This window comes from Thunnus thynnus, chromosome 1 (assembly GCF_963924715.1).
Source record: "Thunnus thynnus chromosome 1, fThuThy2.1, whole genome shotgun sequence".
In the NCBI taxonomy this organism is placed as follows: Eukaryota; Metazoa; Chordata; class Actinopteri; order Scombriformes; family Scombridae; genus Thunnus; species Thunnus thynnus.
Genome location: NC_089517.1, coordinates 36,186,527 through 36,203,879, shown reverse-complemented (window position 1 = coordinate 36,203,879; position 17,353 = coordinate 36,186,527). Strand labels below are relative to the sequence as shown.

The window sequence follows — 17,353 nt, the reverse complement described above, 5'->3', positions numbered from 1 at the left end:
CTTCATTACGTGGAAAAGCTTGTATTGTTCTACTTATTATTATAATGAAGACTTTTAATCAATTTTCACTTTTCAATCACATTTTGCCCATTGATTGATTAAGCAAAATCATTTTGATCTCAGCTACAATGTCCCCATGATCTGATCTGATGACATCATCTATGAGGTAAAATAACAGGATTTGAGCCTGTTGTTCCTGGTTCTGGGAGCTCACTGATGATGTCACCAGTTTGGAAGTAGCAGTTTCCATGACCTCTCTAATGATGTCATTGTTCAGGTATTATTGGCCCCACTTTCCAAATTAGGGTTCCCAAATAAAAAAACAAGACCAGATGATTGTTTATTTGTAAAATACATTTAATCCCTTTATATTTGGGCAAACCAAAGTCTACAAGAGTAGAGAGGGTTGAGACTGAAGTGGCAGTGGATTCTGAGAGTAACCAAAGGCAGCAACATGGATAATACTTTCAGAGGAACATAGCTTGGCTTATACTCTACTGATGTGTGTTGTAACATTCTTTTTAATGATTTCTAGGAAACAAATTGGCTGTTGTGTTGAAGGTTTGACTTCATCTCAGTCGCCACTGCCACAAAATCTACCACCCTTTCTGTTCACTCCTTTGACGACGTACCAGACAAAGATATCACAATACAAAGAGAAAAAAAGGCATACATTGTCTTTCTACAGCCTTCATGATTTTCATTAGTACAATACTTCAGAGCTGTAAATATTACAAGACACTTTTACTGTTTCTCAGCATGACACGTTAACAAGACAAGGTTTTAGTTGGTTGACAAAGCTGTGATAATATGGATGGTTACACAAGATGATATGGTTTAATGTGAGTGTATGTTTATGATGTGTGGAACATAGAGTGCTGTGCAGTTCTGCATTATTGTCAAAGACAGCTGGATCTAGTAGGAAAAGACCTCAGGACAGAATATTTTCAAGCCTATAAAGTGGAATAAAAACTCCACTTGACTAAATAACCAGCATCTTCAGTTGCCAGTTTGGAGTTTTCTGATTGGCTGAATCAGCAGGCAGTTAAAGCTGATTTGTGGTCAACTGTAGCAGTTAATGTGACTGTGCTGCCCTCTGCTGGTATGCATACCACCACTGCAATCAGCCCGAGACAGTTCAAAAACAGACCAAAAAGGGGCAGACACAATATCATGAACACTTGTAAAATGGAGTGCGATCCAATACAGCAGTACTGCAGTACGTCATCAATTTGTGAAACTGACAAAATGTAATAATAGGTAAGTTGAATATGACTTGGTTAGGTATAGATTAAACAAACAACATTTTTTCGCCCCGCTTCTAATCATTATGCTAAACTAATCAAATTTCCTGCTAGCTCTAGCTTGATATTTGACATACAAACATGAGAGTGGCATCAATGTTTTTATCTCACTCTCAGCAAGAAAGTGAATACGTGTATTTCCCAAAATCTAAAACTTTCTTTCAATTATCACTAATTTTATCATCTTATTTCCCTGGCAGGAATGAGCCTCCATACACCTCAGAATCCAACAGTTAAATTGCATTTAACTGTATTCGTGGTATTGTGTCCACCTCTGCTCTGTATGTGCACACACAAACACGACAGTACAAAGACTCAACAGGTTAGATGAGACGGGGCTAGACTCAACCAGACAAGGCAACCCAGATTTGGGTTCAAAACACCAAACCGAGGCTTTTTCCACCGTTACACTGGCTACAGGCTAGAGTTTTGCCGTGTGTTTCCTCTATGAGCAACGCAACAAGCATAGCTGAGAGCTGAACAATCAGGCACAGTAATGGCTTAGGTGTGGACGGAAGTTGGTTGGAAAAACCACACAACCAATACATGGATACAACAGGTGCATCTCATGTCAACAGTCAGATTAGATATCAGCTAACTTGCTAGATGTGAATGTTATGGGTCATAGTTCACTGATATTCCTTTGATTTGGGAAACACAATTACAATGTTTAAGGACCAGTGTGTAGGATTTAGTGGCATCTAGCGTTGAGGTTGCAGATTGCAACCAACTGAATACAGCTCCCCTCCCCTTCCAAGTGTTTAGTGAACCTACAGTGGCCACAAAACTTGCAAAAAACACAAAAGGCCCTCTCTGAGGCCAGTGTTTGGTTTGTCCATTCTGGGCTACTGTAGAACATGGCAGGCTCCGTGGAAGAGGACCTGCTCCCTCTGTAGACATAAAGGGCTCATTCTAAGGTAATAAAAACACAATGATTCTTATTTTCTCACACACTGGTCCTTTAAGCAAGTTGCTTCCACAAATAAGTGCACAGTTGCAGAAAACCTTTTAAGTTTTTCCTCTTTTAGATTTATCCACACGTTTCTTTACATAGAATCACCACTAAAATAGGGTTTCCAGAAACATTTCAAACAAAGTTTTAAGGTAAATGATGACTTCTCACTGTCCATCAGGAAGGTGTCCACAGTGTTTGCCATGGTAGCACCATTCCTGCTGTTTCTGTTTCTATTCAGAGGTCATTAGAAATGTCTGGAGAAAACAACCACACTTGGCTTTATATTAATGATATTTCCTTTCTATAACATTATTTGAACTTTTTGACAAAATTTTAGGAGCCAAAAAGGAGAAATTTGTGTTTTTGGATGAATATGCCAAAGTATGGTTTGTAAGAATAATTTCAACTTTATGCAACTCCAAATCTTAAAAATGATCTATGCAACTGAGCTCTCAGTTCTGGACATGTGATGAACAACAAACAGCCAAAGACAACTCAACAAATAACCTCATGGAGCCAAAATGACAGACATCACGTCATTATAAATTTGGTTCCAGCTTCCAAGAGTGACTGAGATTCATTCTTTAGTCAGTTCCTGTAGACATCACACAGTACAGTCTGTAGGACAGCGTAGGTGTGTGTGTGTGTGTGTGTGTGTGTGTTTGTGTGTGTTCTCCACTCTGTGACATAGTGCCGGTCTTAAACACCATCATCTGGTTCAGTCTAGGGCAAGGCAAACAAGAAGAGAGTGCAGGAAGAATACAGGAGAAGGATCTACTGTAATACAATATCCATGCTCAGGCAGTCATAAAGCACTGTTAATATATATATTTATATACAGTTTATACATAAAACAGTGAAAAAACATCCATAAAACCAAGAATATAAGAGCATGTTCATAGGCAAGGAAGCAGTAAACAACTAATTAATCACTAAAGGATTAGATCACCAGCTGGACTGAGCTGGTAAATGTAAATCATGTGTGACCGTGTGATATAATATCTACATATCAGGTTAGGATAGCACTGGTCAAATATGCATAACAACATCTGTGACTAACAAAAAAATTGTTGACAGTGTAATAAAAAAGCTCAATGGAGGATGGTCTACGTTGTCTTCTCAAAGAGCTGACTAAATCCAGCAAGCTAAATATGTGACGTTTCCTGCTTAGAAAAGAAGAAGAGAAAGAATGAGACGGAGACTGCGAGGTCGTCCTTCCTTCATTGGTCAAGATGACCGTCGCTTTAGTAGACCGGGCTGTTGCGGATCCCGCAGCACAACACCATACTGAAGATCATCTCAAAGATCTGGGATGATAAACACAAGCAAGTGAGAATGTGATATATTCCCCATGGTAGGGTTACCATGACCAGCAAAAATATACAACTCAAATTGTGCTTTCAAAATGATACAACAGAAAGGATGAATGTGATATTCTATATTCTTCTTATTATCAATATGTCTTATTCCTCTGATTTATCTTTTTCTTCTGTGCCAAAGAGCTACATTTTTACCACATCAGTGAGTCATACTGTTGCACTTGGTGACACGTTCCTTCGTTACCATGAATACACACACTGTGGTTTATTATGACTCAATCCCACACACACCGTCCTGCTGCCAGAAACACTCAGAGGCAACAAAAAATGTGTATTAATCCACTGCTGCTGCTGTTGGTAGGTTTGGTATTTTCATGGGATTTATTCATAATAATAAAAATGTAGAGTAACACTAGCCTATACTTAAATCTAGCCCAGTAATTTCAGGTCTCAGGCAGACAGGTAGACAGATAAATATACACAAAATATGGTGTTGGTCAAATTAGTCCAAGAGGAGAAAAGCTTGATGGCAGAGAACTGCCATTAGTTTGATTAAAAGCATTTCACACTGATTGCTCCTGAAGTCAGAGAGATTAATTCCCCTTGTGTCCTTTAGGTGACTGATGCACTTTAACCAGCACCATTTATATTTTATATTACAAGATTTATGTTTTATTTACAACCATTTAATAATTGCATTGATGCAGTGAAAGAGCAGTCACACCCCTACCCATGACTACATTACTGTATTTAGGATTTCAGCTGTCAGGTGAACGTGTCTTGGTAACCTGCTGTGTGCTGTTGGATAAATTTGAGGCTGAAGAAATACAGTGTGTTATTGAAACTCACCATAATAACTGCGACCACCAGAGCGGCGATACCAATCAGATAAATCTTATCTGAGAACAATTCCTGGATCCTATCGTGGCAACTCTGCAAAGGAAAATCATCAAAATATTATTTTGTATCTTGTTTACTGATTTTGAAGTCAATGGGAAAACAAGGTGCCATATTTTACTTTGGCTTTTTATTATTTAAGTACTATTCCATATTTATTCCAATGAGCAGTTTGGCTTCTTATTCATTCAGGGCTGTATTCAGAGTAAGGACTTATGTGACATTAGCGGACGGGTTCACAATTTTTCAAGTCTGTTTTAATACAACAGTCAGGTGCCCCATTGAAACATGCTTTCTTACCATAATCGTTCCTCCTGTTCATACTGAGCATTAGAACATCCCTTCATAATGCACTAACAATGTAAGTGATGAGGGACAAAATCCATAGTCCTCCATTTGAGCAAAAATGTATTTAAACGTTTAAAGCTTCATATTAGCTTCAGACGTCGAAATAAGTCAAATCAAGTAGATATATTTCAATGTTAGTCTTTTTAGTGCCAAAGTCCCAAAAAAAATCCACAGTCCTCCTTCTGTGCCTCTGTGTCTCCTCATTTTAGCCATGCTAGCTGCTTGGGATGTTCAGTCACCTAACTAATACTTGCAAAAATAACGACATTCCCATCCCATTCGTGTTCAGCGCTAATTAGCAAATGTTAGCATATGAACATGCAACATTAACATGGTGAATGTTAAGCCTTACTAGCTGCTAGCGTAGCTCTTAGTCTGATTTATTTTAGCAATCATTCAACAATCAATTTAATCTTATTACAACATGCTTTCTCTAAATTTTACTTCACAATAGCTTACTGTGTCTCTTGTATTTAGTCTATTATGTTGATTACACACAGTAAAAAATGCATTTAAAAAAAAAAAAATCAATCCACTTTTTTTTATCACCTGATGTTGGATTAACAGTATTGGCTCAATACACAGGAAAACATCAGTTCCAGAAAACTGAACACAAGATAGTCCTGGCAACCTCAGACGCTTGGACTGGACTCAGATCATTTCAGTAATGTGAATGTGCTGCCAAGAAATCAAGATGAATCCCCTGTGCAGCACAAGTCTGAATACAGAGACCTTCCCTGCATATCTTTCTACTGAAATTTTGCACTGAAGCAGCTTATGTCTCCAGCCCTGAATACAGCCCTCAGTGCTTCTCTACATCACAAATTTAGTTGGAATTATAAACTCTGTTCATTATCCCATCGAAAGACAGTAGCTCTACATCAGTGTTTCTCAACATTTCCAGAGCCCTGGCCACATAGATCTTTCTCACAACAGATATTTAGACATTTTAAACGTTTAACATTATGTGAAATGTGCTTATTCACTTTCTTGCAGAGAGTTAGATGAGAAGATCGATACCAATCTTATGTCTGTGCTCTAAGTAGGACGCTGGAGCCAGAAGGGGATTAGCTTATCTTAGCATAAATAGTGGAAACAAAGAGAAACAGCTAGCTTGGCTCTGTCCAAAGTTCAAAAATACACCTACCAACACCTCAAAAGCTCACAAATTAGATCGTAAATGCTGTATAGTTATTTATTGGTGAACAACAACCAGGAGCAGACTTCTCTGAGTCATGTGGTCACTGTGAGTTTGCCAGGCATCCAGCAGAGACGCTGCACAGAAGAGCGTATCCTCCCACATATCCTCCCTGTACATTTGGAGAGTCAGGCTAGCTTCCAGTGCATATGCTTGCTAAGCTAATCATCTCCAGGCTCTCTCTTCTCGTCTAACTCGCTGCAAGAAAGTGAATGAGCATATTTTCCTGTTGAACAACTCCTTAAAAAATGGTTACATTCCAACTGACAGACTGACATGACATACTGGTACACCTAAACGAAATGGAGACATTATTAATTATGTTAGTAACACCTGTGCTTCAACAAGATACAATGTCTTCCTTTAGCGAAGTGCGTTCTTAAGAAATGAGTGCAGTGTTTTCAAGACCATTGTGATTGCTCCAAATGTATAATCCATTTTTTTCTGATAAAACATATCACACACTTTTAATATTTCAATCTGAGATATATTTTACTCTAGAATGAAGTGAACAGTAACACACAGTACCTACATTTGTTGCTGCGCTGTTGAAGTTTTATGCTGAGTGTGGTGAACACAACCTCACAGTGTGACCAAGCTGTTGCATGCATGAAAGTGGTGAGAAAACTGTGATCACACTTACAGTTGGAGTTCCTTTGGGGCACAAATTGGTCACGCCGAGTGAGTCTGTAAGTTTGGTCAGGATAGCAGTCCCCTGGCCTTTACCACAGCAATCCAGCTGAAACACAAAGACAACACAGTGATGAAGTAGCGCTCCCTCGTCCTCTACTTACTGTACGTCACCCCCCATTCTTATTTGGTTTCTGTTATCTACTGGTTTAACAGTTTAATGACAACACACTCTTGTGTATCATGCAAATTTTGCACATAGCCTCTATAAAGTGTTTGTTCCTACTTCATGTCATCGTTACTTGTAATTATTTTACGTTCCACATTTCTCATAAACATATTAGTTGAAACATACAACAGACAAAAACTGTCATCTGTATGTTTCCATAGATTTTTATTGACAATTGATCAACAGGTTGTATGAATTGTTTTTGCATATCCTCTTAGTTATGGTGCTTTCACACCTGATCTGTTTGATGCCCTGTGAGGAAATCTGGTGCTTTTCCTCTTTGGTTTTGCTTGGTTTGGGCTGGCAAAGCTTAGCATTGAATTCACAATCTAAACTACTATGACTCCATCTGCTGATCATGGAAACTGACAAGCCATCTTAATAAGTATGCAAGATCATTTGGTAACCTAGTAACACACATGCACATCAGCACCAGTGCGGGGATTTTCCTCAATACATCAGAGAGTGAAAAGCAGCTATAACAAGGGCTGCAACTGACAATTATTTTCATTATCGATTAATCTGTTGATTATTTTCTTGATGAATCCATTAGTTGTTTGGTCCACAAAATGTCAGAAAATGTCTATCACTGATTCCCAGAGCCCAAGATGACGTCTTCAAATGTCTTGTTTTGTCACAACCCAAACATATTCAGTTTACTGTCATAGAGGACTCAAAGAAACTGAAAATATTCATATTTGAAAGGCTGGAATCAGAGAATTTTTCTCTTAAAAAACGACTCAAGACAATTTATGAATTATCACAATTGATGGCATTATGATGACATTATGGTTAAGATGCCTCTTTTTATCTTGTTTCTACCAGCCTGTCATTATTTATGATATATGAGGTTTAGTTTCAATCTCGACTATAAATGTTCATAATCAGTCATTATTTCATGAGCTTTTCGTGACACCAGAGAAGTGAAGTAAACACATAAGGTTCACTAATGTGCTACATGATGACCTGCTGTTAGTCACCAGAAATTGATTTTCCCAAAAATCAACACTGGAGATGGACATGAGTGAATCATTACTAGCAGAATTTTATAGCTGTTGTGAGGATTTTCTCATATTGTCAACTTTAGCTTGAAAGTGCACCATTAAAATGATATATAGTCGCTGGCCAGACGTCTCTGCCCATGCACAGGATGAGTCACCACCAAGACTGAGTCACTGGGAGCCATCTGTCAGAGCTGATTGGTATTATTTATGTTCTACTTCCCAATTAACGCCAACTGAAAGCAAGTCACTATGCTGCATTCAGCTGTGCAGTGAGTTTCATCCTTGAGGGAGGATTTATTGTGCTCCATGATGGATCCTCTGCTGCTGCTTGGAGAAATATTTATGCAACAAATAGTCCAATAACCTCTGACATGTCTGTGGCGCAACACAGTGTAACAATACTTGTTACACAGCAAAAATGATGGCAAATATTTGAAAAAGTACCTTGACATGTACTGTGTTTAGTGAATGTGTCCAGAACTTTAACTGTTATCACAACTCTTGAATATGCAGTTGTTGTGATGTCAGACTGCCTGTATTAAGCAGAGCTCTACCTTGTGGCTATGTTTATGTATTACATCTCACACGTATCTGGGTCAGACGTACACCTGCTGCTACACTGAACACTCAGCTGTCACATGATTCTTTCAGGGTGTTTATTTTTACATGTGCACAGTAGATTACTGCAATGAAGACTTGAGTTTGCTTTAACCATTAAGCATGCTCTCTTCCTTCTTTCAAGGGAGGGGTTTTTTTGGTTTTTTTTTACATTGTATCAAAATATACATTACATAGCGTATGTTCATACCGTCTCATGGAAGACCTTGAGCACAGTGGAGGCTGCCTTTTTCTTCTCCTGTTCAACAATAGTTGATGATATGGCCTTGTCGTACACAGAGTCATAGAAGTTGATCATCTCCTTTGACACCTGAAACAGGAACAGAGAGGTTTTTGTTAGCTCTGCCTCAAACTTAATATTGTTACCTTGAAAATTAATCACTAAATACACTACAATTCAGGCAAAGCTTTGGAGTGATGAGGGGCAATACAGCGAGATGGAAGAAGTGTTTAATTTGTTAAGATTTTTTTGTTGTTGTTGCATTCACAGCAGCACTAAATATACAGTTACAGTAAAGAAAAAGTGACCAGCCATTCAGACCGAAAACAGCGCTGCATTAAATATAAGCTGTGTTGGTGTGAGTGTGTTTCTACAAAAACGCTGGTCTGAGTGATAGATTGATGAGTCTGAAGGTTCATCAGATACAAAACCACAACACAGTGGTTTATAAAGAGACCAGACTTTACAACTCTGGCCACAGTCCATTTATCAGTTTTATCAATGATCATGTGGGTTAACTGTAGAATTACCCTGTTCACATTTCAAAGTAATCTCCCAGGAATGTGTGCTTGCATGTGTTTGATTAGAATGACTTGGTATTGCTTTGCAGCACATGTTTAGCCAGGTCCATCTGAATACAACACTGTGTTTTTTTGCAGGAGGCCTCTGTGTTGGCAGAGTCAACACAGCAATCCCATTGAAATAAATGAGGGTTCCTGAATTTACTGTACTGCTAAATGTTGCATGCCTATTTCTAGCTCTGGTGTAAGTGCGTGCGTGTGTGTGTGTGTGTGTCTGTGTATGCATGGTCTCACTGTGTCTTTGTGCATGAAGCCCCAGATTCCAGCTGCAACCTCGCAGGCGAACAGGATGACCAGGCAGGCGAAGAACTGCAGGACAGAATGAAAACATTGGATAAACGGTTATGGTAAGGCTTTAGCTAAGATGGGGTTTTCCTTGATTGGTTAATGACAAAATAAGCTAAATGTGACAGTGACTCACAGTTCCCAGGAGACATTGGGACTCCTGGATGGCACCATAGCACCCGAGGAACCCGACTACCATCATCACAGCGCCGACAGCGATCAGGATGTGGACACCTGGATAAACAGACAGACTGATTAATATCCATGGCAACGCAGTTTATTAACAGGTAGGACTGACAGGAGTACTGCAGGGACGCCCGGTGTACTTGACTAAATACTCATGCTTTCAAAGCAGTTCAAGTTCATGTAAACAGCTATTACTAGAGCACAGACCACTGAAAAGGCTGTAAAACCACAGTGGTTTTAAAACCTTGTAAATATCCTCCGCCTCATTTAAATACCTACATGCAAGCAGTAACATCTGATGGACAGCAGAGGGCACAATGATGTTTTTTTAGTGCCAGTTGTATAAAGCGACTCATGTTCCAGTTATGTTCACAGGAAGTTGTTTCGTGTTCTCTTATGTAAATTGTCTACTCCATAGTTTAGCACATTATTTTCCACACAGGAAATAAAACACACACACTTATCTCACAGTTTTGAGCAGTTTTTCCGGCCCTATGCTATCAGAAGCTTGCAGGATTAATATTTAACTATAAGAGGATGGGAGGGGGGGGGTTACAGCATGTCTTGACATGCTGTAACCCCACCCCTCCCAAAAGAAAGTGTGTGAATGTGCTCTACCTTCTCATCACAAATAGACTCATTTCCTGGTTTTTCACTTTGCTCTTAGTTCTATTCATCTGGGGAGGTGTGTGGCTGTAAACCCCCCGCTGTGTTTTGGCCCTTTTAGTACAACAGCTGAGAGAAAAAAAGTGAAAAACAGGCTGATGAAAGTTCAGGTCAACGGTCTGGTGTAGTGTGAGCCAGGCAAGCTAAAAGCTGGGTGGAAAGATGGGACTGGAGAAGAGAAAATCACTTCTGCCTTGTTTTTCCTTTAAAGACCGATTTGCTGTTTTTGCAAGTTTTAGTTCTATAAATATACATGACTGCCTAAGACTTTCCTGTGTTAAATGTTTTTCCGTCCAGCAGGTTGGTTTCCATTCAGTGCAGTAAACTTTAAAAAATGTAACTGCAGAGACGTGTTTAACTGAGGTCAACTATCACAGTTCACATTTGTTTTATCTTTGTGGTAACATAGACACATTTGAGAGGTCGACTGCTGAGTGGTGGTGTGTTCATGAACAAAGAGTGAGAAGAAGTGAGAAAGAAAGAAGTGAGACATGAGCATTAGTTGATGATGAGAGGTGCATTCATGGACACAATAAGCAAATATTGATGTGGTGAAAAAGTGTGGAGAATGTGGCAGCTCCTCGAATAAAAATGATGCTATTCAGCAACCAACTGTCATACTTTATCATTGTAACAATACCCCCCAAAAACATGGAGCCCTAAAGTGTTTAATATTCAATAAATCAATAACTAAATAGAAATAAATAATGTGATGAATAAACTGTATAATATATATAAAAACAATAAAGTCTGAAATAATCTAATAAATTACTGAAACTATTATAAATTACTTCATCATTCTTATTTTCATAACATCAAGTTTTTATCATTTTTATTTTATACTCTTTTCCAAAAATCTGTTTTTATTTAATCAAGTCATTTTTCCCAATGACATTTTCATTTCATGTCACATTTTATTTGATAATGCCACTGTGGTGTCATCATCATTCACTGTTCACTCCCATTTCAGCCAATCACATGCACTGTGCCTCTCTTAAAAGGGAACTCCACCGATTTTACACATTAAAGTGTGTTTCCAGGTGTTGGGAAGTACTACTGTATATGTGAAAAAAACAGTATGAAGCCTTTTGTATCTCCAGAGGGAGCTGTGTGAAATCTGATAAATTGCCTCGAGTGATGTCACTTGAGTCAGCGTTGGTTGGGGCTCCACAGCCCCAGATTTATTTTATTTGTAGTCTTCAGCCAACAAATAAAATAAATCTGGGGCTATGGAGTTAGAAAGTAGTGAGGTTAGCAGACCTCTGTAGCCCACTCCTCATGTGGTCTTGAGGCTACATTAGCTGCTACTAGCACACACACCCGAATTTCGGACCAAACTGTCGGTTGTCGAGTTGCATTATGGGTAATTTATGTGGCTGGTTTTGACAAGGAATAAGAATGCATGGAATAAAAAAAGACCATTTCTCTGGTTCTGCTGCATTGATTTTGTTCCTTTTATTTTAACAGTCCATTGTGAATCTAAATCAGTGCAGTACTCTTTTAAGCAAGCAAATTTAAAAACTACCAAATTCAGCCAGTTAGCTCCTGTTAGCTATAGCAACAACATCAAACAAATTCTCAACCAACCAACAAGCTGCTGCTTTAAATGAACAGTGCACATAGTAATTCACATCTTCGTTTATTTTGCATAACAAGCTGCACAAGCTAGCTACGGAGCAGGCTACTAGCTAGCTAGAGCTTGGACTATTATTCAGCATCTAAGTGAAGAACCAGAGTGTGAACGGCAGCAGCTAGCTGGTCAATTCAGTTACTTTGGCAGCTTTTTGATCCTGAAGATGTTCCTCAGAGAAAGATGCACAACTCTGTGAAGAGAAAAAAATACTTTTTTTCTTTTGTCACCTCTTTAACCAACAGGAGCAAGCTAGCTTAGCGACACTTAGTGACCCTGCTGGGAGGCAGCGGGTATGTTGTTTGAAAGGTGAAGGGGAATTAATTAAAAGCATTACATTATAATGTCTTCTAATTAATTTAATATTAAACATTTGGGCTATATATGAAACAAACTTCCCACCTCAACTTCATCAGACTACAAATAATTTTTTGACCTCACAAATATTGACTGAAACACAAACGCTGACGTCAGTGAGTACCAGGGTATTCTCCCACTGTCTTATTGTGCTTGAATCTGGGAGTGGAGCTCTTTGTGTCCAGCCCCAGCATCATTACTCCTGCTTGTCAGCTCAGACATAATTCGATTCTGGACCACTAACGGGTCCCCTACCTCGTATACCCCATCCCCCACCACTCTTCTGCCCACAGAGCCACTCACACACACACACACACACACACACACACACACATACACTAATGCTAATTTATAAATCGATATCTTGGCGACTGACCAAGCGGTCCCTCCATCTCTTATATTGTGGCTCTCCAGTCTGACACAGTCTCTCCCCTCCCTCTTCCAATGCTGTTTGGCAATCACAATCTCTCCCTCTCTTACCACAGCACCACCCGTCCTTTCTATGTATTGCATTTGCTCATTTGAAATTATGCTCTCAATAATTCCATTTACTTAAATGTCTTTTCCTGTCTGTCTTGATTTAATCTCCTCATGAATCCTCTCCTATTATGTTCTCTGCTGTCTGCCTCTATTCATCAGCCCTACAGCATCTCCCTTATACAGACTGAGGAGGAGCTGATGGATTACATTCCTGCGTACGTTGCAACATTGCCACGAGATGTGTCAAGGTCTTCTCAAGTTTCAAGGCCACAAATAAAAAGATCACATGTGCTATCAAGTGATAATTCTGAATAAGAAATGGTTCCCATACTTGGCTTATCATTCCCGTCAGTGTTTTAATTATAATTTTTATTGCTACTTAAATCATCTGTGTGTTCCAACTGAAGTGCTTGTTGGATGGTCCAACAGTGTCCCAATTTCCCAAAGCTTACTGACGACAGAAGTGGTGCAATGAAATTTTTCTAACTTTCCGAAACAAGCACGCCAACTTTATGCCACGATTGGTCAGGTGTGCGGAGGTATGAAAGTAGGCAGGGTATGAACTTCTCTCCCAAGCTCTATCTTTTCACTGTTCACACAAAAAAAGTCACTTTTTGTATGTGCCGTTCAGCTATGAACTAGATTATTTCGAGCATAGCCCTTCCTTTATGGAAGTTCTCTGATGTTGAAAATCAAAAGCCATCTATGTTCTTGAAATTAAACCTATTGTGTTTGTTTATCCGCTCACAGCTGGAAACAACATATAGCAATACAGCAAGTGGAATTTCCATGAGATGATTCATCTAATATAACAACATACCAAATATTTTATCCAGATGTGCTTAGTTGCCATGTTAAAGTTATCCTACTATTGTTTATTGTACAATGAAAGCCTTCCTTTCTGCTGCTTCCTGTTCCATTACAACTTGGAAGCTTATTAATAATACTGCAGTTCGTCCATGTAAGAATATCGGATATTCCGAGGGGAATTCAGAGATTAGGATAACTGCAATGGAAAAGATCTTCCTGATGGAACATCATGTAGGACACTCGATTTTTCAACCTGCAGACATTTTCAGGTTTCAAGTTTAGTCTACAGTGTTGACTGCAGATTGGTATTCTTTTGGTAGTAGTTTAATTCGTAGTAGAAATTGTAGTTAGTTTTGTTTTTTTTATTCTCCATCAATATCTTACAGTATAACAAGACTGCTTGTTCTGTTTTTGACAGATAGTTACAGCAGGCTTTGTTGTAGTCCTAGAAATGTGATGGTATGGTGTAGGAAAGCTATAATCCAGTTCATACAACAGCATGTGCCAATAAACATGTGGAGCAGAACTCTGGATCATGGGTAAAATTAATAGTTGAATATGTACATCTCAGCTTTCAGTCCCTTCCTGGGCAAGTTTATTCTTTTCCAAATGCAGCTGAGCGACGTGGGAAACCCTGCACAGGGATAGTCCTCTGACTCAGATTCTACTTTTGTGAACTGGTACGGTAAACCACCGGATATGTATACAGTCACTGTAGGTCTGGTAGAACTATGACACATATTACAGTGTGATGCTGGGTTTCCAGGGTTTTTCCTACAATTGTAACATTTAGGCACAATGCCCAAGTGTTTTTTCACAGCCCCTAAGCCAAATGAACAGAAAAAAAAAACTATGCTGCAAGTTCTCTACAGTGTTTTGGTTTCATTTATGGTCATGCTAGCTTCTCTGTCCTCTCCTCTGCTGTCTTTGTCTGAGGGCGGGTGCTCCCATTTTTTTGTTTCTCCTGGGAGACTCCTGTAATTTGCATGGCCCTCAATCTTTATTATGAATAACCGTCATACACACAGATCCATAAGTTTTGTATGTTTGTCTGACGTTACCCAAGTTGCCAGATTGTTTATGAAACACAATCTACACACACACAACATACAATTTCAACTCATCTGTCACTACAATCTGATTCAAGGGGCGTGTGCACAGCTGCTGTCTGCACAGGAAGTCTTTCCTCCTGTCCTCTGTCCTCCTCCCTCTGCTGCTGATGTGATTCACTGACTGCAGGTACCGCTGGTAGAGAGGCGGGGCCGGTTTGTCTCAGCCAGCAGCTACATTTATAAGAATTTATCAAATACAAAGCAAAGTCAGGTTGTGTAACACATACAGGCGGTGGATGGGACACTGCGGGAAAACAGTTGAAAATATCGCTTGTCTACATGTTTATGCTTGTTGAGTGGGTGGTTTGGTTTGGTGGTGGTGGTGGTGGTGGTGGTGGTGGGGGTGGGGGGGGGGGGTGTGATTAGCAGCCACACATTTCTCCGTTCTCTATTTCTCTGTTTAGCGTCTTCAGGATAGGCTAACCCATTGTTGCTAACTTCGGAGCTAACCCCCAAGCTGCAGCATTTAAGTGACACACTGTAGTCTGTACTGTAAAATAGATGAGAGAAAGAGAGAGAGGGAGAGTCGGTGGTCAAGCGAGCTAGAGTGTGAATGAAGAGAGGGAAACGATGTTTTATCATATTTAAAATATAAATCTATTCTACTCCTGTTCTGAATTATTCTTTTTTTTAAATGATCATTTAAAAAACTCAATTATTTAGTAAAGAAAATGTGAAAATGCATAGCAACCACAGCGCCTAAGCCCAGAAACCTAGGGGAAAACCATAATTTCATGTGAATTTGTCACTGCTACTTTTAGAAGCAGTGACATTTGCTTCTTAGTAAGTGAAAGACTATGTGGTTTACTGCTGAACAGGAAGATGAGTCAAGTAGTTCCTGAAGCTCCACTGGTCTTGGTCACTTTATGTGAAAGATGACCCCATGAAAACAGAAATCATTAAAAATAAAGAACTTGTGATGTTCTGCTGGGATTACCTGCTCCCTGCGTGAACATTAACAGTTGCATGGTAATGTGAATTATGGTTAAATATTAGGCCGGAGTAAGCGAAATGCTTTACCACTGGGGGGATGGATCTGTGTGTGTGCGTGTGCAGCTGTTCTCCACATTAACTGTCAGAGCATTTGCACCCATTTACTAGCTTAAATTTCCAAAGCAGTTCATGCAGGAGCCTGCAACCCCGCAGAGTGCAGATCAACTGTGAAAACCATAATCAAATTAAATGACATTCATTGATCTCCTATAATTAACTCAATGTGTTTTTCCGTTGTAATTCACATCAACTATGGATTTCCAGTTACCACACTTAAAACCATTTCAGAACTTATGATCACAAGCTCAGTCTTGTGACTTACTTGAATTAAAAAATTAAATTACTTCATGAGTTGAATGAATGTCCTACTGACAGGACAGCACAGTTGTACTAGTACAGTGGGCCAAGAGGTCTGTCTGTAAATGGCAAAGTCAATTTAAAAAAACAAAACATTTTTTATTTAATTTGAATGCAACCCATGTAGGCTAATCAAAAAGTTAAAATGAAGGTTCTGTACGTAGTGCTGGCTGACTTCAGTGACAAGCTAACGTTATGTAAGGCAGGTGCATTTTACAAATAGCCTCACCGTTATCCACCATTTCCATCAATGGTGTCAAATCTACAATGTCTACAGACGTAACTTCTCAGATGGTTTGGTTTCATCAGTATCCGTTCAGCACAGCTCACTACAAAGGGTACAATGATAGCTTAGCGTGCTGATGGGCTAACAGCGCTCGCAATGGTAGATGAACAGTTTCATTTTAAGAACACTTCCAACACATTATTATGAATTGAGTAGTTAATTTTTTTCTTTTATTTGAATGGTAGTTTGAATTTCCACTAAAAAATGATAGCAAACTGCAACGGATGTTTACAACACACATTTAAATGGTTTTACCGTGTCTTTGTTTTCTCTTCCAAATAAATTTGACTAATCGGTTTGTTTAAAACCTATAACTGATCGAACTAATGGTTGGAGCGACAAAAATAAAACTCAAGTTGTAATAAACCATTCTTAGCGTAATCACAAACAAGCTCTTAACTGTACTGGAAAACACTTTCCAAAACCAACTTTGTGTCAGTTTGACTAATATCACATGATTGTGTGACAGTCATAGGTCTGATCATTATCTACTTCAGTCCCAGCCTCCCCTGCCATGATAGTTGTCAACTGTGCCACAAAATGTCTCATGATTTCATAACCTGGAAGGAAGTGATCTTTTAACATCTTTGTTATTCAGAAAATGAATGAAACTGAACTTAACAGGAACTATGAACTCAAGTTTGAGGAGCGTAGAACATTTCACCCCTCGAACTCTTTCATTTAGTTTTAAAGTAAAACATGAGCACACTATTCAGTTGTACATCAACTAATCTATGTTTAACCAGGCAACCACTGGGTGATTGTGAGTGTGTAGGGGTAAAGAGAAAGGAGACAAGCAGATGTAGGGCTCCATATTGAAAAGTTGCTGGCAGTGGGGGATGGAGACGCGAGGGGAGGGAAAAAAAGGGCAGACAGAGGTACAGGAAG

The 17,353-nt window shown here is 39.2% G+C and overlaps 1 protein-coding gene across 1 annotated transcript in view; it reads right to left on the bottom strand.

Moving 5' to 3' along the window:
• Positions 1 to 336: 336 nt before the first annotated feature.
• LOC137187672 (CD81 antigen-like) overlaps positions 337 to 17,353 on the bottom strand; it is a 31,626-nt gene continuing 14,609 nt past the window's right edge. Inside the window, exons 3-8 of the mRNA XM_067596754.1 lie at positions 9,725 to 9,822; positions 9,538 to 9,612; positions 8,693 to 8,812; positions 6,665 to 6,760; positions 4,428 to 4,511; positions 337 to 3,566 (exon numbers count right to left, since the gene is read on the bottom strand). Coding sequence (XP_067452855.1) covers positions 3,504 to 3,566; positions 4,428 to 4,511; positions 6,665 to 6,760; positions 8,693 to 8,812; positions 9,538 to 9,612; positions 9,725 to 9,822 — 536 coding nt within the window. The 3' untranslated portion in view covers positions 337 to 3,503. The remainder of the gene's footprint in view (positions 3,567 to 4,427; positions 4,512 to 6,664; positions 6,761 to 8,692; positions 8,813 to 9,537; positions 9,613 to 9,724; positions 9,823 to 17,353) is intronic.